This window comes from Strix uralensis, chromosome 12, assembly GCF_047716275.1.
Source record: "Strix uralensis isolate ZFMK-TIS-50842 chromosome 12, bStrUra1, whole genome shotgun sequence".
Classification (NCBI taxonomy): Eukaryota; Metazoa; Chordata; class Aves; order Strigiformes; family Strigidae; genus Strix; species Strix uralensis.
Window position 1 is genome coordinate 8621236 of NC_133983.1, and position 27774 is coordinate 8649009.

Consider the following 27774-nt stretch of genomic DNA (forward strand, 5'->3'; position numbering starts at 1 on the left):
AGTTTGCACATTACAGCACTGGAATAGAGGGACTCTGCCCCAGGAGTTAAAAATTGAAAGAAACAAATAAAGGATAATAATCTTTGTGGGAAGGATGAACAACATTTAAAACACAGAAACACGACCTGTCCGAACTTACAAGGAAGTCTCCAAAAGACACAGAAAGTGAGGCCAGATCTCCTAAAACTGAAAGGCTACCTAGCTCCTCTATCTGATGCTATTTTCCAGGGCATTTGTGCCTATCTGGTCTATTCAACTATGCGAGAACAACATATAAATGGCTGTCATATGCCTTTGCACTCTCCAAAACCTGTTTTTTCCAACTGCCAAAGATGGAGTTGCAGTAGATTTAAAAGCACTCAATTTAAAAAAACGAGTGAAGGGAGTTAATTGGAATGTATGATCTCCATTTCCATACAGCAGCACCTTAAGGTACTGAGTGGACTAAAATGACAGTCCAAGAAATTTGATATTAAATACTAAACCAAGAAAACACATGCTCTAAAGCACAGAACATCACTTCTAAGCTAAGATGAGATATTATTTTTCACAAAAATACATTTATTGCTGCATGTCTTATATAAAAAAAAAAATCTCCAAGAACCCCAGCCTGGAGCATATAATGGTTTATGCAACAAATACTTGTGAAATGCCTACTTAAAAAGTTAAACCCCCTGGAGGGCTTGTGAATCTTTTAGTTGTAATGTACCCCTGGAGGATTTTATTTTGTATCCGCCTAGCCTGAAGTTAAAGAGTACTTTTTGAACATGTTTGCTTTACTTGAAGCTAAAATCTGGGTTACTTGGGGGAGGGCAATGGAGAGTCTAATAAATCTTACAATATACTTCTTGGCAAGAAAACTACTTACTGGTGTCATGAAGAAACAACTTTACTGCTCTCTAAAGAAATATTGGTTTCAGAAGTTACTATTGTATTCAAGACACATGGAAGCTGCATTAAATCAAGTTGTGAAACATACTGTGGGTTATACATGTTTTTAAAAAAAAAGTTAAATCCTGAAACGGATCCTGACATATTTAAAAAAGAAAGTTTCTGAGGCTTCCATAAATTTTGAAGGCGGAAGTTTAAAACTTGGGTGTTCCTCTCCATAAGTCACATTCCACAAGGAAACTGCTTGATTTTATGTATATACTTTTACCATTCAAACTTAGTGTTTTTTGTAAAACTTCTATTTTCACCATTTAAAATTGTGTATAGGTATGCACAGTAAGCATGAAGACAGAGCACGCTTGCTCTGAGAATAAATATCAAGAGCCCTAGCTGTTGGCTCACAACACTCCCAGTTACTTTCTTTCCCAAACACTGCATCCACAAATGGATCAGCTAATTAATCTAGACACAATTAATTAAGGCCACCAGCAGCAGAACAAAATTGCTTTGCCAGTTGCCTATGCATCTGGATCTCCTCCCACAAGCTGCCCAGAGAAAAAAACTGGGAGGGCAAATCTCTACAGAAAATCAACTGTAAAGAGAATAAAGTGAATTTAGGCCCTTTGAAAGAAAGCAGATTGAGTAGTCAATTTATCCTCAGAACAGACTGCTGAACAAGGTTATGTTCTTCCATGCTGCCATGTTCAATTCTGTACTTGAGGGACCATCAGTACAAAGGAAACAAGGTGAATTCAAAGTCCCTGAATTTCTATGCTTTCTGTTTGAAGATACCTACTAGAATGTGAAGCGAGAGCAGGTGCCACAACTATCCTTCTGTGGCATATTTGGTAGACTGTTAACAAAAAATGTTTCCTTGGAAGTGGCATTTGTAGCTATATAGCTAGCTATGAACCAGAGACTTCTAGCTCTCTTTCCTCACATGATTTATTCTGGACTAAAGTTAACTCAGTAAAATCAAGACAATTTTAAAAAAAAGAAAAATAGATCTGCAGATGAGTTAGACTTTGATGCTTGCAGTCTATGGTACTTAATTCCAAAATACACCTCCTTTCCCAAGCCTATATATGGAAGACACAGTCTGAGCCACACTGTCACAAATTGTCTTGTTAATCCTCTGTTGAATGCAGAGTATATTGCCAAATATATAGGCCAAGTTTGCTTTGGTTTTTTTTAGACTTTGATTCTAATGATAAAGAAAATTATTGCTACAGTTGTTAAAATGCATCCACTTCTAGACCAGAACTGGAAGAAATAGTTCCTAAGAGGTGCAGAACAATATTTTAAATGAGTATCATCTTCCTCAATGTGACTGGATTCAAAATCATATAAAGAATATTTTCAACATATATATTTCATGCAGCAAAGATTCCTTAAATGGGAAGAATGTTTCCCAATTTAGCCTACTGTTTGGCTGCACTTTCTCCCTCACCACTCCCATGGCACCGTGTCCAGCAAAAAGAAGAGAGGAGGGGAGAAAGGACGGACGGAAGAAAGAAAGAAAGCGCTCAAAACCCCAATGCGTGCCTTTCAGTTTGTCACATTGTTTCATGTGCCATGAAGGGTGCTGAAGATTTTCCACAAGCTTTCCAAAACATCTCACTTCCAATGCATCTGAGCAGTAAACTCCCTTACTGGCTACTGAAGAATGAAATTAAGCAAATGGCATATTTTTAAAGTTTCAAAATCCAAAGTAAAGTTTATTGGGAACTTCAATATAATTGTCTCAACTCTGCAAATTAGAGTGAATATTTAATGTTACAGTGCTACCACCACAAAAGGCCTACTTCTTTTGATAAAGACACTGATTTATCTCAGTGTCCTAGGAGGGTGAGGCTGAAATATTGCAAGAGAAGCTGGCTTGGATCTAGGTTTCAAAAATGACAAAAAAATTATCAACCCTCAGTTCTTAACTGCCTTACATTAGTCTTCAAAGTTAAAAGGGGGATTAAAAACATCACTAAGTAAAGCAAAAAAATACCAGACATGCTGGATTTCAAGCACAGTCCAATTTTATCTCCTAATTATTTAAAATGCAAGCTGCCAAGTACACCAACCATTATGACAAGAAAAATCTGATCCAACACTGCAACAACAACAACAAAAAAATGTTTATCAGAGAGGTCTAAACCACAGACTCGTTTTGTAAACTTTGAAGCAATTTCAGAACTAGTGCATTACATCTCAAAGGAAAAGATAAACCCTCACTCACATTTTTATATAAACAACAACAACAAATATAAATGGATCAGCAGTCTTCATGCAAAAAAAATTAAAAGTCTTCACTGTCAAAGCCACAAGACTTCTTATCAGGGACATTTCCGCTAATCTAAGTGCAAGTAAAACCCTTGGCAGAAGTGTCCTGGTTTGTGTGTGTCAAGAGGGAGGAGTGAAGAGCCAAGCTGTCTCTCAAGGGCTCAGAGCATTCGCTTGCTCCTTACAAGCAATGAAACCATTTGCCTGCTTCAGGAAGAGTCTTGCAAGACAAGGGTTTCATCCCCTTCAGAATCATCTCGGGTTTCCAAGAATTTTGCATGGAAACCTAAGTCAAATTGCACCTGAGAACTAAAGACTAAACAGTGAACCAAAGGCTTTAACATGTGAGAACGAGACACAGGCAAACACATTTAAGCAGCAGGGAAATTTCATGTTCTTACCCTCCACTCACGTTTTTTCAAATGCTTCTGGAGGATGAGCTGGCTCAGCAGATCAGAAAGGGAAACAGTGTCTTTCATTAACAGGCTGCTGTTTCAAATCCAGCTCAGTCTTAGGGTGGCTGAAAGTTACCATCCAATAGGTGGCCAATGTTAAATGAAATAGCGATTTCACTTCCAGTTTCTGTTAAGTAGGTGTCTGCAACACAACTGGCAGTTTCACCAGACAGGCCAAGCTCTGGCTCTCCAAGCCACGACCGAGGTGTGCTGGCAGGGCAGAACGGTGGCTCACACCTGTTTTGTGGCAAAGGACTTCATCTACCAGTGCTGTTAAATATGAACCAGGAATGAGTGTGTGTTTTTAAAAGAAAGATGAAGAGGAGAATTCTACATACATGACTTTTTCCCGATTAATTCCAGCCACAGAACATATATCTAGCGTGTTTACACTATATAAATTATTATTACATCAAATTAAACTCGATACAAACTCTTAAATTTTGTTCCAAGCTGTAAGTGAGGAGCTGTAGGACTTTGCCATCTGATACAGTGCTGCTATCGTGGTTTATGGAGCAAATGACTAAAAGCTAGGAAATTTTACTGGATGAACCTCAGCAGAGTACTTCAGGCTAGTCTCTCAACATTAGGACATCTGAGAGTATGGCTACAGGGCAGGCATTCTGCGGTAATAGCTCATATCAGCACTTCCACTGAGGTAAATAAAGGCATAAACTGCCTCAAATTACCTTGTGTTTACCATGGGGTATAAGGGAATGCAGACAGGACTCCATGGAGCAGCCAACTACTGGTGTGTCCACAGCCTCACTTACCCGGAGACCATCCGCCCCAAAACTGCAACCAAACTCCCACATCAGCCTTCAAGGTACTTGATCCTGAGATACCTCCACCCTAGCCAGGCACTGTTTCCTACACAGATAAGCTGGGACGAGGTGGGGTTTAACTCTTTCAGCACTTTGCCATTCCATTCTTTGCCTGGTTGCCAATACATACTCAGCGCAGACAACTTACTTTAAGCTTCCTCTTGACATTGGCTGTCCCTATATGCTTAAAGGGAAAGGCAAGCCACCACCCAAAAGAACAGTCCCCCAGGAGAAATCAAATAATTAGCAACACGTGTTTTGGTAGAGAAAGGTGCAGTGCACATGAAGGAAAATTCTGGAAAAGCAGTGAATTAGACACTGTTTTTTCAGCAATATTTAGTCTAACTCAGCCCCCACATAAGTTAACTTTTGCACTGACAGAAGTACACTGTGTAAATTTTTTAAGAGTTTTTTTTCTTTATATCCTATCCAGCATCTTCTCTTGAGAGTATTCAAAAGAGCTGAAAAAGGGCAGTATGCCCTCATGTCACTCTACAGTAGCAAGTGTCTGCTGAGCCACAAGAGTTAGAATTACTATTTCCAAAGCTGTGTTTTCACCTATGTGTTATTGATGACAATGTTACTGATGGCCCAATAACAAAGAGAATAAACCCTACATTGTCACAACTGTGACAATATATATATACACACACACATATTCAGGAAAAAGAAGGTAAATTTAAAACATGTATTTCAATAAGTGAGTGTTAGAAAATAATATTTTTCCTCCTAAATGCATGGATAAAGAACCTTTTGCTAGTCTCTGAATTTGGCTTTCACAGCTACATCATCAAGCAGTGTCTTACCCAATAAAAATATTTCTGCAGAATTTAATAACTACATCTATAGCACCTTGTCTGAGATTCAAAAGCATTGGAAATTAAAATATGGCAAGAGCAGAATTTATGACAACTCTGTGAAGTAATGTCTATACATACATTCCCTCTTAATGTCATGATTAATTTACTGCTAGGTCTATACTGTAACAAACTTAAAAATAAGTCATTGGTTCTCCCCCAAAACAATGCCCACCCATAGAAGGCAAGCTTTTGGGCCCTGTGCCTGCTGAGCTGTTTTCTGCCTACTGAATGATGGCAACCAGAATAAAAGTCAACAATGCTCAGATGTGTTAAAAGCTTCAAGCTCTTTGCAGCACTCCCAATAAGCCATAAGCAAATGTGATATTGCAAAATGACTTGTCATCACCCTCTTCCTGCCCTTCCCAACACATACATTCCTCATGAAGGGATCTTTTCTCTCCAATAGCACCTTTGAGATACTGAAACCTTACTGCTCTAGTATTTTATTTCTGCCCTATAATAGGAAATAGCAGGGGAAGATGTCTGCTGTTACACAGATAATTCTATTTATGAACTGAAAACAACTTCCAGGGTTGGCGTTTCCAACGTATTTATTATTTCAAGGACCATTAATCCTTATAACGGACAGAGCTCTGAGTTACAACTAACTGCTGTCAGCATAATCTGCTAAAGCCATGTCTACAGTAACAGCAAAGAAACAGCACTTCTTATGCTGAATGGTATCACATACAAGACATTCACTGAAAGAGAAAAAATCCACACATCTCAATTTTGCTGACATAGATGCACACGATTATTCTGTGTTTTCAGTAGAAGAAATTGAAATGGACTGAGTTCAATGGACTCAACTTTGAAGACCCTTTTCCATTACATACTTGAGAAAGGTAGAGATGTAAACGGTGCAGTTTTAAGACTTCTGAGAGAAAATAAAACCTTTACCATTTTCCATTCAAACAGACCTCCATTACCATGTCTTTACACCCAATCTTTCTTAAGTTCCCCCATCGCTATTCCTAATTGTACTCCTTCACAGTTCTAAATAACCTTTTTTAAGCTTCAAACAATAGAGACTAAATTTTCATTTGGTCATCGATTCAGTATTATTTACTAGCATGTTTACATACAGAAACTGATTGCAATGGGTGTTCCAGAATAGCTGCTGCACAAACACTCTGTATCACAATAAAAGCATGTGTAAGGAAGCACATAAATTACTGATAAGTAAAAGTACTTTTTATTCTTTCACTCTATGTCTGTAACAAGAAGTCTCCTTATCAATTTCCCTATGTACACATGAAGCAAATAATTTGCTCTTTCAGTTGTCTTAGCTCAACCACCCCTGGCTCTTCTATGAATTTCTTCAAGATCGCCCAGTATCTTTCAGGGGGCTTCTCTGTGAACAAAAGGATATTGTAATGGTGGCAGAGAACCATATATTGCATACTGCTTGCGTGATAAGATCTCTACATGCATGCAAAACACTACCAGACTCGGATTGGCCTCAGCATCTATGCTGAAACACGTGTAAGTTCACTACACATGCTTCTACCCGCAGATCTAATAAGGCTGACAGAGGAGTACTTGCAAATTCAACAAGGAATGAGAAACAGGGAAGAGTAACAAGACTGTAAATCTATGCTAGTTTCTGAAGAAGCAATGTCCCCTGCAATGCTCCAAAAATGACGACTCAGCTGCGGTTGCAGCCTGAACTTATTGAAATTTCCTACTGATTTTCAGTAAGTCGCTAATGAGGGGTTCAAAAAGTCACCAAAAGGAAAGAGGATTTCTCTAAAGGTCACACACATTCAAATGCTTCTAAACAAGTGATTATTTTCAATCCCAATCTCTTTGGTATCAACTGGAACTTTGCCTGAGAAAATGGTTTCAGGACTCTGCCCATTGATTTGTTTGTACAGTGGTACAGGAAATGTGTAAATAGATTAAAATTTATGACAAAGTGCCAAACATTTGAGAACACTGCTATACTCACTTCTGCAACATTCCCAACTACACAATTATGACTGCCAGAGCCTAACTCTACAGAAATCAGCATTAAAATCCTCTCTGAAAACAGACGCCATGCAGAATCTGATGGGCTTGCTTGCCATCATCTCAGGACCATCACACATGTTCACACATTACCAGCCTTTGCTCAGAATGAAGCCAGTCTGAAATTACATTAAGTGCCACACACCAGGCTACAGATACAATGGGTGACAGTCCAGGAGAAAGCATGTTCAATGCCTAGCTTATTTGTTCTGTTCACATTTTGGTACTCATTCCTCACTGCCATTCACAAATTATGTCTTCTGACAAGAATTTGGAGCCTTAACCTCCCACTTCATAAACATACTGCCCAGTCAGACCTAGCTAACAGATCTGAGCAGACAGCTCTTCTACCCAAAGTGAGAGTTGTTCTTGCAATTGCATTAGGCTCAAAGTGAAAAAAAAAGTTCAGCTCACTACAAGACCTAAGTCTTACTGTTCACCTTTCTCACTTAAAGTTCTCCAAAAGCAAGGATAGTCCTTATTCAGTTTAAACCTCCTCCCATCTATCAATTAATTTTGTTTGCTTGAGTAATGAAATATAACAAGCTATCAAAGCTGAAACAAAGAAATAAAAGCTTTCCTAAAAAGATAACATGATAGGATATTTACTTTCATCTCTGTAATACAAAATCCAGTTTTCATTTCGAGGTAATTTATGAAAGAGAAACATTATTTTTCATAGACAATTAACATTTGCAGCTCTACTACGTCTAGTCAAGTTGTCCTTGTTTGCCAGAATATTCAGAATTTGCCCAGCAAAAGAAAGTATCTGACTCCAGCAAAAAGAAATATTTTCTAAAATAAAGACATGCTTAAAAAGCAAGACTTGCACTACTAGCAACAGCTCTCAAACCACATGGGTAAATTTTAACATTTACATCCCTGCTAACTAGAGGCAGGCTTAAACCAAAACCACAAATATGGAGAAAGTCTGAACCCAGATCAGACTTTGATAGCTCACACCCCAACTCTTAACAATGGCTGGAAAATGCTTTTCAAAACTTCTACAATATTTGTTCCATACACAGGAAATGAGTTTAATAGTACATCTTCGGGGATTAGCTTTGTTTAGCTGTCCAAGCCTTTGATGCAAAGTCTGTAGATAGTATTGCTTTAGTTACTATACAGAAACAGACATATTTCCTGATGGGATGCCTCCCTTGCTCACATGGTCGTTCACCTTAATCCCTGCTAACTTTATAGGATGCTATACTGCACGTATTGGCTGTAAAGGAAGTGCTTTATCCATGTTTCTTGGCCTTCCTCTATTCACAGCATGAAAATGGTGAAGATAAATATATTGCTGAAGCATGGGAATTGGGAAGTTGGATAAAAAGCATTACATTCTTACAGAGGAATTCTTCATTTCTAGACAACATAAAGCAGCTCCCGAGGATGAATTTACTGCTTTTCTGCTTCGGCACAGTGGGCTGTATTATGACCCTATAATCCACTGCGAGCAAGGCAGCAGCTGAGAGCCGCACTGCCCCTGGAGCTGTCTGAGAGATCACTATGATTCACTGAATCACAGTTTCCTTTTCAATTTCCCCACTGCCTCGAGGAAGGCAGCAAGCACTGCCTCTGCACTGTCCTCTTCCCAAAATGATTCTGCTCCTGAGCTGGGCTATGCTCCACCGTCTTTCCACTCATAAATAGGCAAGTAAGGAAGTAGGAGATGTGAGGAGAAATTCTTTAAGCTCTAGAAATACATATATGCGACACATGGTTTCTTTTAGCAATCTGTACAGTGGGTATGGTATGGTTAGGCAGTAGGTATGGCACATACTTGCCTCAAATGTTACAGTACGGTGTGCTGGCCAATGCAAGATGGCAAAAGGATTTTCGATGTTCCACACCCAAACGTGCACCCTGCTAGTAAGACCACCACGTGGCTTTGTTTCTCCACGAAGATTTAGTTTCTGAACAATGCAGCATTTAAATCAAGCTAAGGCAATAGCTGTTAAAATAGAAGTATCTAACGCATACCTGAGACCTGAGGAACTGGAAGGGAAAGAAACAAGTACAGGGCAACTGCTGAGAAAGTGTGATCTGTGGGCAATAGGTGGCAAAGATAACTTTAAGTCTCCAAAGGGAGTAGTAAAAAACCCAACAACAAACACCCATATCCAACACACAGACAAAAGTACGATTTCAGCCAGACTGACCAAACTCTCCAAAACCACAGAGCTGCTAGATTAAAACCATCCTTACAATTCAATATTGAGAGAAATCATCCTTAAATACATAATAATGGGTTTTGAGATGCCATTAAATCCTCTTTAGACAGACAGAATTTGCCTGAATTCTCTTCATATTTATAAGGAGGGGGGAACAGGGAAGCTACAGGCTGGGATGTGCCTGGCTGCAAACACACAGCTGTAGGGGTGTGCTCACTGCTGCCAGGCTAGCAGGACAATAAGTGCCTCTTCAGCACCATACATTTAACTGTACTCTCTATTGTTTAAAAGAACAAATGACATTCGCAGCAGAGAATTCTGTGGCAAAAACTAAAAAGCTTGGGACTATCCATCACTACCCATCAGTCACCATTTCTAAACATGACCGTGGGTGATACATCACTGCCAGCACCACAAGGAGGAGGGAAGAGGTGTTAATTAACCTGTAAACCTGCTCCACTTTGTGCTTCAGATAGTACAAAGGCCCACCAGAATAGGAGGCATAGTTCACCCTCATTATAAGGCTCTCTGTTACAAAGCCAATGCAAACAAAAGCCTACTGCTTTGACTCACCACTCCACTTCAGTTCATTGTAAACATTTTGACATGCATTTCACTCATGTACAAACTCTGCTGCTCTGAAGAATAACCTTCAAGAGAGGGTAACTTCATTATTCAAGCAAACACCAGAAAAAAACGTTTATCTCCCTGCAAAGCCTCAAGTCTAGCTGGTGCATCAGAGCTCATCTTCAGTCGAATTTTTAATGAACATTTTTCTGCACCCTTTAGCTATGTCTGTGTAGTCCATTTCACCTAGTAACAGTGGTAAAAGTCTGGCATTCTCCTCATCCTATATTATTTACCTATTATGATTTATACATATGCTAGCCATACGCTCTATCCCCGCATTCCTACTAATCTTGCACTGAATTTATATGTTTTACAAAAAGCAAGGTACAGCAATAAGCAGGAAGTCTACATCAGTTGAATGCACGTGTCCTTGGACAGGCCTCCACAAGGAGTGGAGATTCAGCTCATACATTAAAGACATGTCCCTTCCACCACCTTCTAACCTTGTCCAAACTCTCGTTCAGATGAGTGGGAAGTAAAATGTCTTTTTTCTCCATATGTTAAAGCTGCTTCGATTAATACAAACTTTTTAGAATTAGACTTCTTGGGCCACTGGACTGATGAGAGCTGGACAGTTCAGAAAGGCCCCTTCCCAAAAGGATTTTAGGAAGATTACTGTAGAGCAAAAGAAGAAACAATATAAGAAGGTTTTCATGCAGAGAAGGATTATATAAACTCCAAGGGGAATTGAAACATTCTTTTTCATTCTTATTTTCTTACTTTGCTCGGGAAAATAGGTAATAAATACCTGGCTTATTCATAAAAACATAGCAATGACTTAAGTGTACAGCTGGCATTGAAGTTCTTCATGAACTTTAAATTCTGTGTACCTCCACAGCCTATGTAGGTAAAAGGATAAAACCTATCCCCACTTCCCCTGGGAAGTGGGAAAAAGTGGGTAAAACTGTAGTTTGAATGAGAAGACAAATGAGACTAAATGAGTGGGAAGTGCTTAGCTATCTTGGGTCTCTGTAAGATTCATGTTTCAGCAACTTGAGAAAGGATATACAGCTAAAGCTAGGGTCTAGACTAGAACACATGGCTCCTGTGTCTCATTCTTAAGCAATAAATTTGGAGTTTCAGAGACCAGGTAGCACCACAGCAATGGCTATGCATCTCTGACCACCCACATCACAAACAGCTCACAACTTCACATCCAAGCCCACAGACCAGTATTCTAATCTCTGATGACTTCAAAGCCTACCTACCTTGTGATTCAGAGTGCTTAAGAAAGCTGTATTTAACCTATTACCCTATCTCCTCGAGTACAACTGTGATGACGTCCTACCCATGAAAATCCCAACCACTAAGTAGAGACCCAAGGGGCTACACTAGTCAGCCCAGAGAGCAAAGGCACACCCTGTTATCAGAGATGCAAGGATTGCACAGTCAGCCCGTGTCTGAACACTGAGAGCTTTAACTTAGAAGGGATCTTTCTGCCATATACGCTTGTATATAAAATATGGTCCAGCACCACTTGTTAATAGATAAATCTAAGAAGTGCTGCACTAGAACATGCAGCTTCTAACAGACACAAGAGCTACCAGTAATTACTATCACAAGATAAAAATACAAACAGAAATTATTTTATGATTGAAGTAAAAAGGATTAAGGGCACAGCCCAGATATCCCATCTATACTGTCTGTACTTCTGACATGCCCATTCTCACCCCCTCCCCTTAACAACCAAGTCAACAATTTTGTTATATCCTATGCATGCGAATCCTACATTCATTTCTTTGACTGTGTCCCCAATACCAAATGAACCCTAATTTTGCCCTTTCCATCCTTTACAAAGCCTGTCTACATAAACTGAACAAACACTCCATTCTCTGCCACTTTTTTCAGGCCTTCTTTCAGAGGAAAAGTCTAGCCATTCCTTTAACCAGCCCGCCCTTGTCTTCTTTCTTATGAGCGTATTTTCACCCAGTCTGAGAGGATTGCATTTTGCTCATTCCCGTTTGATATATTTATTGTGAGACAGGATCATATGAGATTGAAGGCCCAGAAAACCCCATGCTGTGTACCTTGCATAAAATGTACTTTCTCTTACACTAGAAAAAAGCTTACATGACATATATTTTTTATAAATATATATCTATGAAATTTTGAAAGTAGGCAAAAAACATTATAATATCATAAGGCAGCAAGGAATACAAAAGAAGAAAAAAACCACAGTGAATAGAATCCTTTTTTATAAAAAAGAAAACTATGCTTAACACAAACTCCTTCATGAATTCTCTTTATACTTCCAGTGACATGAATTCACCATTCTGCTGACACTGTTGCTGACGCTACTGAAAAAGTCACTCAAGAAGACTCATTTTAAAATAAAATTTTACAAGGAGAGGAAATGGGGATTTGTAATGGAACATTTCCTTCTACTTAATCACAGCATCGTTACTGTGATGGTATAAAGTCCACTTGGTCTTTTTAATTGATTTAATGATAAAGACATAACATTTTGGGGGTAACTGCCACAAAGACACCCAGTTAAAGGAGAAAAATCTTAAATTATAGTTACCAAAAAAAATCCTCCCCCCCCCCAATTATTTAATACCAACAAACAAGAGATTCTTGCAGTAACTCTGTGTTTCTAATACAGTTATTAATTTTTAATAGTACCTTCAGATTCCATTGACTCAAATCACACTGAGGAATTCTTAAGTATTTACAACCATCAAACAGGAACCTTTTCAGCTCTTTGCCCTTAGAATCATGACATATAAACTTTCAACTTCCATACAGAAGATATTTTTAAAATGAAGAGTGCATTTCCCAGAATAATGATGCTCTAATACCAAACAGCAGCTCAGTTATTTTGTGTGAAGAAACCAAAGCCCTTCTTACACAATTTCAAAGCAGCAGCTGTGACTTTGGAACTAGGGATTCATCCTGGCCACCTGCTTTAAAACTAGCCAAAATAAATGTAGTGGGAAGGTTCCTGTCGATAACCATGGGATGGCAGGGTAGCACAGGTTGTTTTCTGTTAGGCCTTAGGCCCTAGACATCACTAACTTCGAGGGTCTCATCTGGATGAGGACCTTGGGATCCAGCTGCATCTGAAAGCTGGATTAATTATTAAGTGCTAGACTGCAGTACTGTTACTCACGAGGAGCAAAACTTCATTGCACAGCTGAGACATATTGTTCACAGCATGCCATTCACAGTATGATGTTTTATTCCCACAGCAGATGATCCTTTTCAATCACTCGGCAAACAGAAAGTATTATGGTCTGGCTTGTAAGGTATTGTTTTCTTTAAAGAAAGGGTTTGTTTTGCTGTTGGTTTGTTTTATTAAAATATACTCAAAAACATCAGTAACAGTAATAACAGTAAATTAAAAATGGTGACTTTAAAACCTCAAACTAGCCTACTTTTTCTAGCCTTAATGAAAGCACAAACATTGCGAACACCAGTGCCCACCAATGCAACTTACTCAGTGGAACACAAGACCTTCCCAGATTCACAACCATAGCTAATGCAGCACAGTGTACCTCGAGATATTTCAGGGCCTAATCCTGCTCTGAGCAGAGTTAATGGAGAGTTAATGGACTTCAACATTTGGCCCACAAAGACTCAGTCGTTTCTAATACTCAGAGAGTGTATTTCACATTAACCTGAAAATAACTCCCTTCAGAAAACTATACTACAAAGTACTACAGAAGAAAAAGAAACCTTTAATATTTAAAAACATACAAACATGTTCCTAAAAGTATATTTTAATATAAACATTGCTAAAGAGGGAGGGAAAGAAAAACAAAAAAACAAACAAAAGAAGAAATCAGGGCATTGATAAACATACTAGGTTCTTTCCACTTTCTACTCCTTTTTGTCTTGCTTTCCCCCTTTGAACACCCCTTGTATAGAGGCACATTGCAGACAAAGTAACCTACTGTAACACTAGCAGTGCTGAGGTGGAAATACGCTCTTCTCCTTACGGCCAGCAAAGGACCCACACTTTGATCTTCAAGGAAAAGCCTCTGGATGGTGCAACTCGAAAGGCTGCTGCAAGTTTATTTCTTTTTTTTTTTTTTTCTTCTTTTCCTATAAATTACTGCTCCTTTTGATGTCTATTCTTGCTCTTAAAAAAAATACACACATCAGGTTAAGATGAAAACTGCCCACACGACAAGTTTGTGTTTACAAGCTCAAGAGCAAGTTTCACTTGAACACAGGTCAATGCCACTTTAAGAAAACATCACATACCAAAAAAATCACACATGGTTAGAACACATCACGAGCAGAGAGGAATTGTGGACTCAGTCTGTGAGGCACCGAGCCAGGCTGCAAAGCCCTTTGAAGTTAGAAAAACATCCTCTGGTCAGAGCACATTTGTGAAACCGTGGGACAGGCGCTTTAAACAACATTCACTCCGAGATCACCTGCGGTGTGCCAGTGGATTGGCGCCTGTGTAACTTCAACAACGTAACCCTTTATATTCCACAAAGATCACTCACTGCAAAATCTGTCCTATCAAATAGCATACAGTCAAAAAACCGCCTGGCAAAACCTGTACCATTTCACCCTCTGTACATCACAGGCACGTGAAGTTCAGGTAAACCCTTCTGTAAGCCGAACTCGGTCACCAGAAGAAAGGCCGCTCTCCCTGGACATGGCAGCACTGGCACAGAAGGAAGGCATCACCCTGCAAGAAGGGCCACTGCAAACCAGCTGCACAAAACTTACAATGTTGTTTGGTGTGCAGCCAGGTATTACACAAAATACTCATTATTCGTCACCATCACCATGAGAAGAAAGATTCTTGGCTGTGGATGGCTAAGTCCAGGTAACACACACTTCTTTTCCACCTCCCATTTACAAACAGCTGAGACTGAACATAAGGAGACTGCTTTTTCAGCTGAGTTACTTCCCTCCGCCCAGCTCTTCGGTCAGCTATTAGCACCCAGCCCGCTGGCATCACTAAGCTATGCCAACACAATTGAAAGCCAAATGCTATCCCTGATCTGGCAATGTCTCTCAGACTGGCACGCCTCTCAAAAGTCTCTGTACATATTTCTAACTGAAGGCAGAACTGGCTATCCATTCCTGATACTACTTGATATTGGAACTGATAGGCAGTAACAGCAGATTTTGACTAGACCCCGTGTCTACTGTGAGCATGGAAGAAGGAAGCCTCACCCCGTCTTTGTACAGGGCTCCTGCTGATATTAGGAGACACTCTGACTGTACAGTAGGCCAGGACTCTTTCCTTGCTTAAAACATGGCCCTAAAGGCATGACATTAGCATTTTTCTTGTCTAACCATTCTGTTGTTCTGTATTTTACGAGCTTTCCTATTTTCCCCAGTGGGGGTGAAATTCTCCTCATTTTTCGAGGAGACCAGGACTGCCAGTGTTGCCATCAGAAACACACATGAAGAGGGTCAGATTACTGTTGCAGAGCTAATAAGGGACCTCACAGTCTTTTTGCTACTCCCACAGCACATTACCCATTGTCTGGTACTCATTTACTGGCAAATCTAGGGGGCTTCCCACTACGGTGTCTTCAGTTTCTGTCTTTCCAAAATGGGGAAAATCAGAGATAGCCATAGAATTAAGGATAAATTGTTCTAGCAGAGGTTTATTCTGTGTTTAAACAGTGCATGTATGTTCACTGACAAAGCACAGACAACATCTGCATGCTGCAGTCTAGGTAGTCCCTCCTGGATAACAGCAAATGTCCAAGGACATAGAGCTACTTCAACATGCCTTACTTTTGTCTTTCATCACACAGTTCTCACAATTTTTTTTTTCTAAATTGCATTAAAAAAAAGGAAATCAAACAGCATATCTAGAAAAGAGTGCCATAGTAAGGTTGATGACCAAAATCCAATGAAGTCTATGGAGCATCTATGAATACAATAATTCCTTTCCAAATGCTGGGGTTTTTTCATTCTTTTCTGTTACATGTCACCATGTTTTAATCCAAGAGCAACTGCCTTTCAAAGAAAAGCCCTGTACAACAGTTTAGGCAGGAAGAGATCTTATTTACTTCTTTATGCTGTGCATTAGTCCAGAGTTAAAAGATTTTGTGTGCTTCCTATTGGTCATAAATAAACGATTAAAACCAGCCTCAGAGTAGAAGGAAAAAAAAAAAAAAAAAAAGGGAATGAGACTGTGGTGCAATACTTTAACGAACCAACCTAATTAGATAAAAGACACCTTCATACAATAAAAATGTGGTATTCTAATAGGTATTAAGCAGTGCTGTGGGAACAGCCTCTCTCAAAACATGCTTTTTAAACCTACCTGCAAAATTACATTGGTAATTACAAATGGGAATTTAAGTAGCAGCACAACTGGGAAAAACTTTTGTGAACCTGTCATAAAATGATCAGATAAACTGCATCTGCGGGGGAAAACACACTGCCATTCTACCAGCAATGTAGCTGCTAGATAAAAAGACTATTAGTCTCACCACTTGAACCTTCCTTCGTCTTCCACTGATGTGGCAGAGAACTCGATAGAAAACCACCGAAAGCAATGAGAAGTTTCCCCTCTATTAGAGCAGGGCTTTTGCTTCAAAGCAGAACAGAGAAATATTGCAGAATTTTTCAAAATGATAAAACCAGGCTTACCTAACTGCACTGAGTTAATTAAAAATATACCTTTAAAAGTAATTTATTTATGGTATTCTGAAAAATGCCTTTTACATACGTATCCACATCAGGAACAAGACCTTGCACATAAGCTTTGCATAAATAAAAATGGCTTTAACTGAGATAACCTATGAAGTTTATCCTCAAAATAAAATTAAATATTCGAGATGGCTAAATGAGGCACAGTTTTTCCATGGGAAAAATATCAAAGTATTATTTATTTTCCTGTAAGTACTTGTTTTGAAAAGCCCTTCCTCCCCACCTGGGCTTCGGCTAAAAGCCACAATCTACATTTAAACAGTGTGTACGCTTTAGAAAACTATCAACCATCTTTTTTTAAAGCAGGAGCATATGAAATTTTTTGATCCACTTTTCATATAGAAAGTCTAGGGCTGACCATAAAGAAATAGGCAGGCTCCCAGTATAAACTTACCAGGATTACATCAAAGACCTTCCTCTAGGATCAGACGATTGATTTCTTCAATGCTTTTTAGAATTTCTTCCAGGATATTTTGGGTTATTGCCTTAGACCTTTGCTCAGCTGGAATGACAGATACTCTGTTTGCTAGACTATGATGTTCTCTCTTTATAGGGGAATGAGTGTCTGTAGTTTATACACACGTACGTTATGTGAACAGAGAAACTTGGAAAGTTCACAAGCAAAATTATTATTTATTGTTTCAAAATGAGTAGTTTATTACAGAAACATTGATATAGGCTTAACTGCAGCATCTTATGCAATACAGAGACTGCTTGTTACTCTGTGAGCTCAGGACTGGGGCACTCTATGCTCAGAGAAATTCCCGCTCCCCCAAACAGGCATTTGTTCTTTATATGCATTTAACACATAGGGCTTAGCTTTACAGCTACTACCTTCTTCACCTAACTCTCTTGAAACTAGAATTGTAAAAGATTTTTGCCCTAAAAGATAGGGCAATAAGAAGCAGCATAGTCCTTACCTACCACTATCAAATCTTTGGGGAATCAGACAGCAAACTATCTCCAAGGGCAATGCAACACACTACCTACCATTCTCCTTCCTCCCCCAAGACTAATCTGTCACCTCCATACTACTCATCATTCGCATCAGAGTATGGATCAAAAGATCCGAGGCTGCTCCCAAATCCCATTTCTCCTGCAAGACAGTACTTTGTTCTGTCACTTCCCTACTGAGTCTATCCCCTTATTTTATGCCTCACAGCATGTGTGGCTGCACCCCAAGATCAAACACCCATGCATGATTTTCTTTCACAGATCTTGAATCACAATGTTACACTTTAATAGGAACCTCAATATACTTAATCCCTTTAAAGCTGCCACAGTAATGCCCCCAAATGCATTAAATTCCACCCTAATCGCAAAACACAAAGTATTTCTCTGGATGGACAGTACATAGACTGTTCTGACCACATGCCAACACATCTCCGAGCTAAAGTAACATACACTGCCTGCATTTGTTAGTTTGAAGTCCAAGGATACATGGCTGAAAATTCCAGGCACTTTAAAAGTTCTCTGCTGCAAATTTTGCTCAAAACATAACTGATCACCTCCCACATTTTAAGGGAGGATCTCACATTCTCAAGGATTCTCATTGCAAATGATATAAGAGACCGGTGCCACTGAGCCTGCACTTAAATCCAAACGCATTAAAACCGAAAGCAAGACTGGTAGATGGCACTTTTCAAGGTATAAGCAAGACACCCTTTCACAGTCACCTCAATGAGTTTCAGAGTTCCGCTGAATTTTCCGATTGAGAAGTGTTAGTGAAGAAAATTAGCAAACCATCAGAGCTTTGACAAAAAGCAGAAAAACTGCTTCGCTTAAGCCTTGTTTCACAAGTATTACATTTTATTAACAACAGCTTCAGATTTAAGGAACAACTCTTTCTCATGTACATTTGGCAGGGACCTTGGGTTGAACCAGGGAACCCCAGGGTCTTCTGTTATGCCTGCCAAGGGGTTAGTGTGGTGGGATCTTTTAGGTGTATTTTTACAGGGCTCTTCTTGGCCATTGAGGAGCTTCTCAAGCACTTGATGGCATTTCAGTCTCCTGTGGCCACAGTCTGGTCTTCTGAGGAGCAAAAGGATTTACTCCACCAAAAGTTTTATAAACTAAAACAATAGCATCATTTATTGCCCTACAATATACAATAGGCCACACCACAGAAACAAAACCAGTGGTACTCAATTTCACAGCTGCTACAGGACCTCCCAACAAGAGACTGCATCGTTCCCTTCCTCAAACTATTAGACTCTGTATGACTAAAACAGAAGTATTCCTCACCTACGATGGGCACATATTAGGTCATGCACATGTACAGGTACTAAGGAATCCAGCTGAACACTTACTTGCAAATATAAGCCTGCTGGAATGCCAACTCCCATGGCAAGCCAACAGACTGGTCCTTATTAAACAGTGACATGCGGTTACATGACAGCAGTCTATTTGGAAGACACTAACTATACGGGACTTTTCAACTCAAAAAAGGATGTCTCACACGTTCAGAAGTGTCATCACTATTCTGCAAATAACAAGACAAAATATGTGCCATATTGCTCTGATGACAATAAATCCACAAGTTTACAAAAAGCAAATGCACTGTACGGCTGTACCCCTTGCAGAGAGACCAGGATAGCAATAGTTGAACCTACACAAGTCATTTCCCCTCTCTCTTAGATTACGCAGTAGTAAAAACATCTGCGCCAGCACAGCCCTTTCACCACAGCTAACACCACTGGCGTTCCACCACTGCAAGACAAATGTCATGAGATATTCCAACACAAACATGCTTTGCTGGCTCAGAAATCAGACACAATGAAGATTTTGCATTTGGAACTTGGTTAATAATTCTTGAATGGAATACAGTCCAACCCAGTCTCCCATAGCTGTAGTTACTCTGTAGGAGTAAATACAAGCTTAGTTTTGCTGCCAATGTTGGCAGATATGACTAAATAAATTCACAGAGAAAGTCTATTTGACCATTTCTTCACATTAATTTTTTTGAACTAAAAACTATACTTCATTTTCCATGAAAAGATATCTATAAATATCACATAGTATGAAAACTCCCACGTATTCAGAGTAACTAGTATATTAACTAGAAAAGTGTTTCAGTTACAAAAAAATACTTCAAGTATTTTATACATTTCAACATCTACCATTTACTTTCCAAACAGGTTTTGATGCTGACATTCACGAAGCAAAATCCATCCACAAGGGTTTCTGTAAAGGCCAACATCTGCAGCACAGGGAGCAATGTTCCATTTTGATTTAAATATCATCACCGAACAATTATTTCCCCAACTTTGGAAAAACTAACTCTTAGAAAGTTTCAATACTCAAGAGACTTCTCTTTCCTCTGTTCATAACTCAATTCAAAAGAAACTATAAAAGTCAACCAAGATCTTCTTCTGAAGGGTGCCTACAAATAGGCACTTACCAAGCTTCTCCTGGGTCTTATTACAGATCTCACAAAACCTACAGAAAACCATTCTGTTAATGAATGCTGCTGTAAAGAACATTCCCATATGTCGACAATCATGTGCTACAAATTTCCCATTTTTGTTATAACCAAAGTTTTAGTGTAAAGTCTGGACTACATTATTTACATTTAAGTCATTAAAGAATATAACATACTGTTGTTACTTTTCATCCCAATTTATAGAAGAATACGTACTCCATAACCAGGGCCTTCTCATTCTGAAAAACTAAGGTTTCACTAAGCCAAGAGGGACTATCAGTAGCCCAGGAGACATAACTTGTATCACTTAGATGAGGACTTCATCCAGCTACTACACAGAATATGCTTCTTTCTTACAAACATAAACCTAAGTAACTCCACTTCAGAGGGGGCAAGAGAGAGAGGGTTGTTAGAGATCAAAAAAAGTTACTTTAACAAGATTGTTTGCAGAAACTTCATGGGCCATTCAGCTTTCCAATCAACATGCCAAATTAAAAGTGCACCACATTAAATCTGAAACACCTATAAAACAAGCCCTGATGAAATACAGACTGTCTTCCATCCACCTCTTCCATATGGCTCAAGCAAAGTCAACTTTTAATTTCATAACACAAAATATTTAATTTATGCTTTTCTTCATATGTCAATTTAACCTCCGGCACATAGCTTTGAAACCATGTAAGGATGCCTAACACTTTCCATATGGCAACTGAATTGTGGCTTTTAATTGCACCAACTGGTATCATTCAAGGATAATTCCCTTGGAATCCAGCTTTCTGCTACAGTATTGGCCAATTCACTAATCTCATCACCATGGCACTAATACTTTCAGAGACTCTTTGATTGTTAATATTCATATTATAATTTTCCCAAACCAGAGCTGTCAAGATATACTATGTGCACCACTAATTAAATTATCTTGGTTTGTTGGCACCAAATTTCAACACTAAATAAGATTCTGCTTCTCTCTCTTTCAATACAAAGTTTGGCAATTTTATTTTAAATGCCATACACAATATTTTGTGTATCAAAATATTTTTTTAGTCATACCAATATCTATCACTGCCAAGTCTGTTATTTCTTTTAATCCTCAGAGTCAATACAAATAATTATCTATACAATACTGACATCAATGTACTTGAAAATATTTCAGTTTAAAAGATCCCTGCAGGCAGTCACACAAAATAGCACCCAAAGAAATTTTAATTGCTCTTCTCACCGTATCAGTAAGGCGGCAGTCTTTCAAATGTCATTCTACCCATGAGATGACCCCAAAGTAGTGCTACAATTAAATCTTCCACCTCAACAGCCTTTAGGCCATAGTATATACATACCACTAAAAAAGTCTCTTTTCTGTTTATTATTTTCATTATGGATGAACGACCTACCCAGCTGTGTCTTCCATAAGGCTACGTATTTTTATATGCACACACACACACACATGCTATTTAACAGTGGGGGATTGGGAAGGGCTTTTTTTTTTTTTTTAAATTTAAGAAAGATCGTGCTAGAGGAGCAGTGAAGTTGACACTGGCGTAGCCTCCTCTCAGTCATGCAAGGAATGCCCATTAATGTCACTGGCAGTTACAGGCACAGAACAAATGGAGAACAAGCCCCACCTCTGAAGCAGTGATGTGCCTCAGCATTTCATACGGTATTACTCCCAGACCAGATACTCAACTCTAATTAATATCAATTAAGGTTGAACATGAGGATCACTGGCACCAAAGAGCCCAGCAGAAGTGGTAAGCTAAAGTTTTTTCTATTATGCCTAAAATGATTACTTATAACTTGGTTCACTGTGAGCTGGTTTGAAATTTAATTAAAAATACAAGATTTTTTTCCAATCCCAAGCACAGATCTCAATGAGATGCACAAAAAACTAGTAAAATTTCTTATGGCTTTGAAGATAAAAGTAAATTGAACTAAGCAAATGTCATATTTAATATCCCCCTCTAGCATAGAACTACTTCTCAGTTAAATAAATAAATACATGAATATTTGCAAACAATGTTGATCTCCAAAAATATTTTGTAAAAGTAAACACACTGAATAAATCTAAACTTAAGAATTATACAGGATAATCCACAGTGTCAGAAAACCTTTCTGGGCACAAGTTAACTCATTCGTAAAACAGCAAAAGAAGCGTATTCAGTTGCTCTAACAGATTTACAGCCCCAGTGGTTTCAATTAGCTTTGAAACTAGAAGACGACTCTGGACCTCATACTTTTCACGGATGCAACAGAATTCCTTTTTTCTTTAATTCTACATGATGTGGAAGGCTGCAACCCAGCCCTCAGCCTCCACAGTAATTAAAACATTTAGAGCAGAGCAGCCCCTGCTGGGCGGGTGGCAATGGTTTAATGAGATCAGAGCTCTTAGGCAGATCAGAAAGCTGTACACACACCAGAAGTGCATATTTCAGATACACTCCTCTTCCCCTGGCTCATGCAGTCACCCAACAATTTACTATGAGATCCTCTCAGATGACTGATGCATCTGGCAATAGCTGGACTCTGATTACTGTTCTTCCAGTGAAATGGAGGGGGGAAAACACAGATGGACGGGACACTACATGGATGACACGCCAGATGATGGAAGTCTACTCTAACCAAGAAGCTCTCAAACCTTCAATTCAGGAAGAAAAAAGGTGTATCCTTGAACCCTCCTTGTGTCAAACACCCCTTTTATGAACTAACATAAACACCTTCCCTCCACAACTATTGGAAATCCAATCATTCTAGAGAGGAGCATAAATGAAATTTTATTGCTTTCCTGTGTAAGTCACTCATTCCTCTTGTAAAATGCTACATGAATCCCCCTGAACTTGTGTCATCTCCCCTGGATCACTAAGTTTATCAAAACAATTCAGTGTCCCTGTTCTTGAGGAAAACAGTCCTCCAATCACAACCAAGACAGAATTTTTGGCTTATATAGAGCAATCTAAGTCAAATTTCACTATCGCATTCAAGTTCTAATCAAAACTATTCAAATCTTTGAAGCTTCAGACTTGGAAGCAACTGAACGCTCTCCTCTCCCATCAACAGGTCTTTGGAATTACACTGGATTTCACCAAATACGGCCCTACATAGTAATGAAACCACCATCAACAAAACTCTGGTTAAGAATTCCTAGGAGGAAAATTATTTCTAGGACCATTATTTTTTTTTTTTTTAAACTCAACTGTATGTTTCTCTGAAGGCAGATATTTTCATCAGTGTTTGAGCTAACTCTTTCTGCCATAAATCACAAATGCAGCAATTAGGACCTTGAAATAGGTGGGGAAAAAACTCACTGGAAAAAACATGTTTTAATGAGAAGCCAAAGTTTCAGGTGTGACACAATAAAACTACCATTCCACAAAACCTTGCAAACTAATTCAACATTTCACAAGGAATTTTGAAGGAGAAGAGCCCTTGGTCAATTCAAGTGCAACACTACCACATTATTGGGGAATACACAACTGTCCTGCCCAATCCCATGTGATTAACCATTAGTTGAAGGGACTAGTATTTCTAATCTTGAGGTGAATGAAGAGCCAAGAGGTTAGGCTACAATTCGCTTTGTATCTTGGTATAATTATACAAAAGATCAAAGAGATCTCTGAAGAGAAACAGTCGTGCAATGTCAGTTATGAAGTCAATAGCTGTGACTCCATAATCCTTGTCAAAAAGACTGTACATATGGCACATCTGGTTCCAATGTAGGATTAGAAATGCATCCTTCCATATTACCAAAAGTTCGTATTTTAAAAGAACTTTAATGTAGCTGTCACAGTGTGTCTGTGACAGCATGACAATTAAACTAAATCAATTAGCAGGCTATATATGCATGCAGATACTAGTAAATATATTAGGTAATAAATTGCGAATATTTTCAAACATTCAGGAACAGCTCTATCAGGATGACAGTAAAAAGCCTCGCGGGAACATACTTAAACCTATTTACAGTTTTATAATGTACTAAAACTGTAGACTAATTTTTTGTTAATGACTTGCTAATTGCTGAGCTATCATGAGGAGCACACCTTGAGTAAGAAGACAAATGCTGTTCTACTGTCATTCCAGCTGAGCAGACCTCATTGAAGAGTTTTGTGAATACCAAAGTATCTTTGACAGAAGATTTTTTTTCTTCTTTTCAGAAAGCAAACTGTCTTTGAGGAAGGAAATACAATTCACAAAGCTAAAGTCAAGACTTTTTGAGCTTTAACTCTTGTATTTTAAACCTATGCTTAGTTTGGTTCTTTCCTAGAAAGGTAGAACATATCTAAAAAGCTTGACTCCCAAAAATGTGGATAATGAAAAATAATTAGAAGCACATGGTTTTACTCTTTGCATCTGCATTGTACATGTATGTACCATTATTAGCGAGAACTTCTTTCTTTGGACACACTGCCTCCAAGTAAAGCACAACAGAAATCACTTCAACCAACCATACCTGCAAGTTGAATGTGGTTATGCTCATCAAATACAAACACTGACATCACCATCTTACTCCCTTCACCTTACTTCCAGTGACTCCCAAACAATTTATCCTCCTCTAAATACAATACTGGTGGAATCTAAAAAGTCATCGTTAGCTTTTCCCATACTACACATCTTTTACACACTTTAACACCCCACCTAAAATGAAGTATTCTCCACTTGCAAGTTAATTTTTCCTGAGACATGAGAAGTCCAGACTTCTGACAATAAAACTGGTGGCTAACAAAGAGAAGAGCCTGCAGGAGGTTTGGTGGCCCTCCTCTGCTTGTGCTTTCAGAGCCACATTCCTTGCTGGGAAGCAGATTCCAATCTCCCCATCTCTCAGGTTACTTTTCCACTGATGAAGCTTTCAGGGCTTGATCCAAGGCTCACGGAAGTCAATAGGAGTCTTTCAGTAAACATCAGTAAGCTCTGGATCATACCCTGAAACTCTATGAGGACCATATTTAAGAATTGTTAAGTTTGTTTACCTCCCATCATGCCTTTTTGTTTAAAGAGACAACACAGGGGGGAAAAAAAAAAAGCAACTTAAGACATTTCCTCCAGGCCAGCTTTACACGGGCAGACTGGAGGAAAGAGAAAGGGTGGAAAGCGACCAGTGTGGTAACAGCCAGGACAAATGACATGTGCAGTAACTCTTAGGGAGAAAGTCAGCCACACATTATTAGCAAAGAGCTAATAAATAACAATACACTCTTTGGGGACTTCTCCTTTCTTGAATTCCTCTGCCAAAATGTCACAGACAAACTTGTGCACCAGTCAGGGTTCACAAGCTTGCGCACACTGGCAGGGTGCTGGGCTTTTCCCTCAGATTCTCTGTTCCTGCTTGTGAAGGATTTTGTTCTCATCGTACTGCCCAGTCACCAGCCGACAGGTCCCCTTACTCCTCCGGCTTTTGTACCAGTACCAAGTTTGCAGCTCCTAACTTCATCAAAGGACTGAAGGAAACCACCCACGGGGCAGCCCCTTGCAGCAGCATTAGGGCAAAGAAAAGCCTGCCTTTGCACAATCGACCCTTGGGAGGGAGAGAGGGATGTAGAAAGCGCTTTTGGTTCTCCCTGTTGCAAAAAGAAGGGGCGGGGGCGGGCAGCGAGGAGCCTGACATACCCTGGCGCTGGAGAGCCTGCACACAGTCCGGTGCTGGCAGCCTTGCTGGAGTCCCGAGCTGCTGCCTCCGCTGCTGCTGCCCCCGGAGTATTTCTGCTTCACCATCCAGTCCTCCAGCCCTCTGCGAGCCAGAGAGGCGTTCACCGCAAAACTATCACCTAGAAAAGAGAAGACAATGCCGCCGCTGAGCCGCCCGCAGAGCCCGCCCGGCCCCGGCGGCCACCCCGCGGCCACCCCCGCGGCCACCCCCGCGGCCGGGGCGGGCACGCAGCGCGCAAACCGCGACGGAAAGTTGGGGGGAGAGGGCAGGGGGACGGGGGCAGCCACCCGGACCGGGGAAGGCGTTCAAAGTTACTAGCAGCAAGGAGCCATCCCTACCTTCTGGACTTTCTCTGGGTTTACAAACGGCAGCTAGGCAGATCCGGAGGAGAGTGTGTGGGGGAAATAATAAAGAAAGATCATTAGACACCAGTATAAAATCACAGCCAACAAACCGAGTAAATCAGAACAAGGGGAAGGGGTTGAACAAGTAGCAAGTGAAAGGAACTAACCATGTTTCGAGTGAAGTTTCCCCATCTCTCCGCATTGAGCTGCAGTTACGATTCATTTGACTGTTTTCAGTAGGGTCAGGTTCGCTTGTTGTTATTTCTGCAGACACATAAAATCCCAGCGTGTTTAGAAATCCATGTGCTTCGCTTCTCCCTTCTAACGCACAAGCGAGATCAAATCTCAGTTCCTCTCCTGCAGCACGGTCCGGCGTCCCCCTCTCCGCTCCAGCCTTCCTCCTCTCTCCTCTCTTTCCCAAAGACAGAGGCGGTTACAAAAGACCTTACTTCACCCACCGGGGAACATGATTGACACCTCATTGAGATTAGACCACTTGCAGGCAGCCTCCGCCTTCCCATTGGGCCGCGGCGGCAGATGAAAGGGGCGAGTGAGCCTTTTGGAGGCTCCAAAAAAAAAAAAAAAAAAAAAAAAAAGGAAAGAAAGAAAAAAAGAAAAAGGAGCAGCCGGGGCGCGTTTCACTTCCAGCCAGGCACACGGGCAGCGGGGCCGGCCCCGCTCCGCTCCCCGCGCAGCGCCGGGCAGACAATGCGCCGCGCTGCCCCCGCCGCCCCGGCCCGGCCCCGGCCCCCGCCCGCCCGCGGAGCCCCGCGCTGCCGCCGCCTCCTGCCCTGGCCCGGCCCGGCCGGGGGCTCCCGGGGCCGCCCCGCCGGGCAGCGCCGCCCTCCGCAAGGCTGCGCGGGCCCCCGCGGGCAGCCGGCGCTGCGGGGTGCCGCTCTGCGCGCCCGCGGGGGCCGGCCCCTGTGTTGGCAGGAAAAGCAGCTTTTCCACATGGGCCGAAGGGTCGGTCGGTCTCTCTGTCTGCCTGCCCCCTCCCTCCCCGGCGCGGCTCTGTCCCGGCCGCTCGGCCGCCCCCGAAGGACGCAGGAGGGTCCGGCCGCAGGACGCCCCGCACGCCCTGGGGGGTATTCGCAGCCCCCCCCCCGCCCCGGTACTGGGCTGCGGTGCGGCAGCGCCCCGAGTCCCTGGCTCCCCGCGGAGCAGCGCCGTGGCTGCGCAGGGAGGCAGCACGTCTGGAAAAGCGGTTGTTCTGCTGCCTCAGCCCTGCGAGCTGTTTTTCACGGGCATCTCCGCGCACACAAGTGGTCCTGCTGAAGTCCCTGTTCGTGCCAAAATGCAGTTTGCAGGGTCTGAGCTGGAACCCTTTCTCAGTGATTCAAAATGTTGGCAGCAGGAGGACAACGTCTAAAGTCTATCAGCTTTTTAAAATTCTTATTAATTGAGTAGATGAGATTTAAAAAGAATCTCACCTTCTCCAGTTTACAACTTACATATAGAATAAACTAGAAGGAAACTTGCTGTTTCATAAAGACAATTCTCACAGTCATTAAAAATTTGTTTCCTTCCTCTGCCCGGTCATTAGTTTTCTGTTTATGAAAATCACATCTCCCTTGAGATTCTTGTAGTTCAACTAGGAGAGATAAAAGGGAGTGCATA

The 27774-nt window shown here is 40.6% G+C and overlaps 1 protein-coding gene across 1 annotated transcript in view; it reads right to left on the reverse strand.

The window, feature by feature from the left end:
- NKD1 (NKD inhibitor of WNT signaling pathway 1) overlaps positions 1-26908 on the reverse strand; it is a 114583-nt gene extending 87675 nt beyond the window's left edge. The window contains exons 1-3 of the mRNA XM_074881783.1: positions 26325-26908; positions 26152-26184; positions 25774-25931 (exon numbers count right to left, since the gene is read on the reverse strand). Coding sequence (XP_074737884.1) covers positions 25774-25931; positions 26152-26184; positions 26325-26349 — 216 coding nt within the window. The 5' untranslated portion in view covers positions 26350-26908. The remainder of the gene's footprint in view (positions 1-25773; positions 25932-26151; positions 26185-26324) is intronic.
- Positions 26909-27774: the final 866 nt, after the last annotated feature.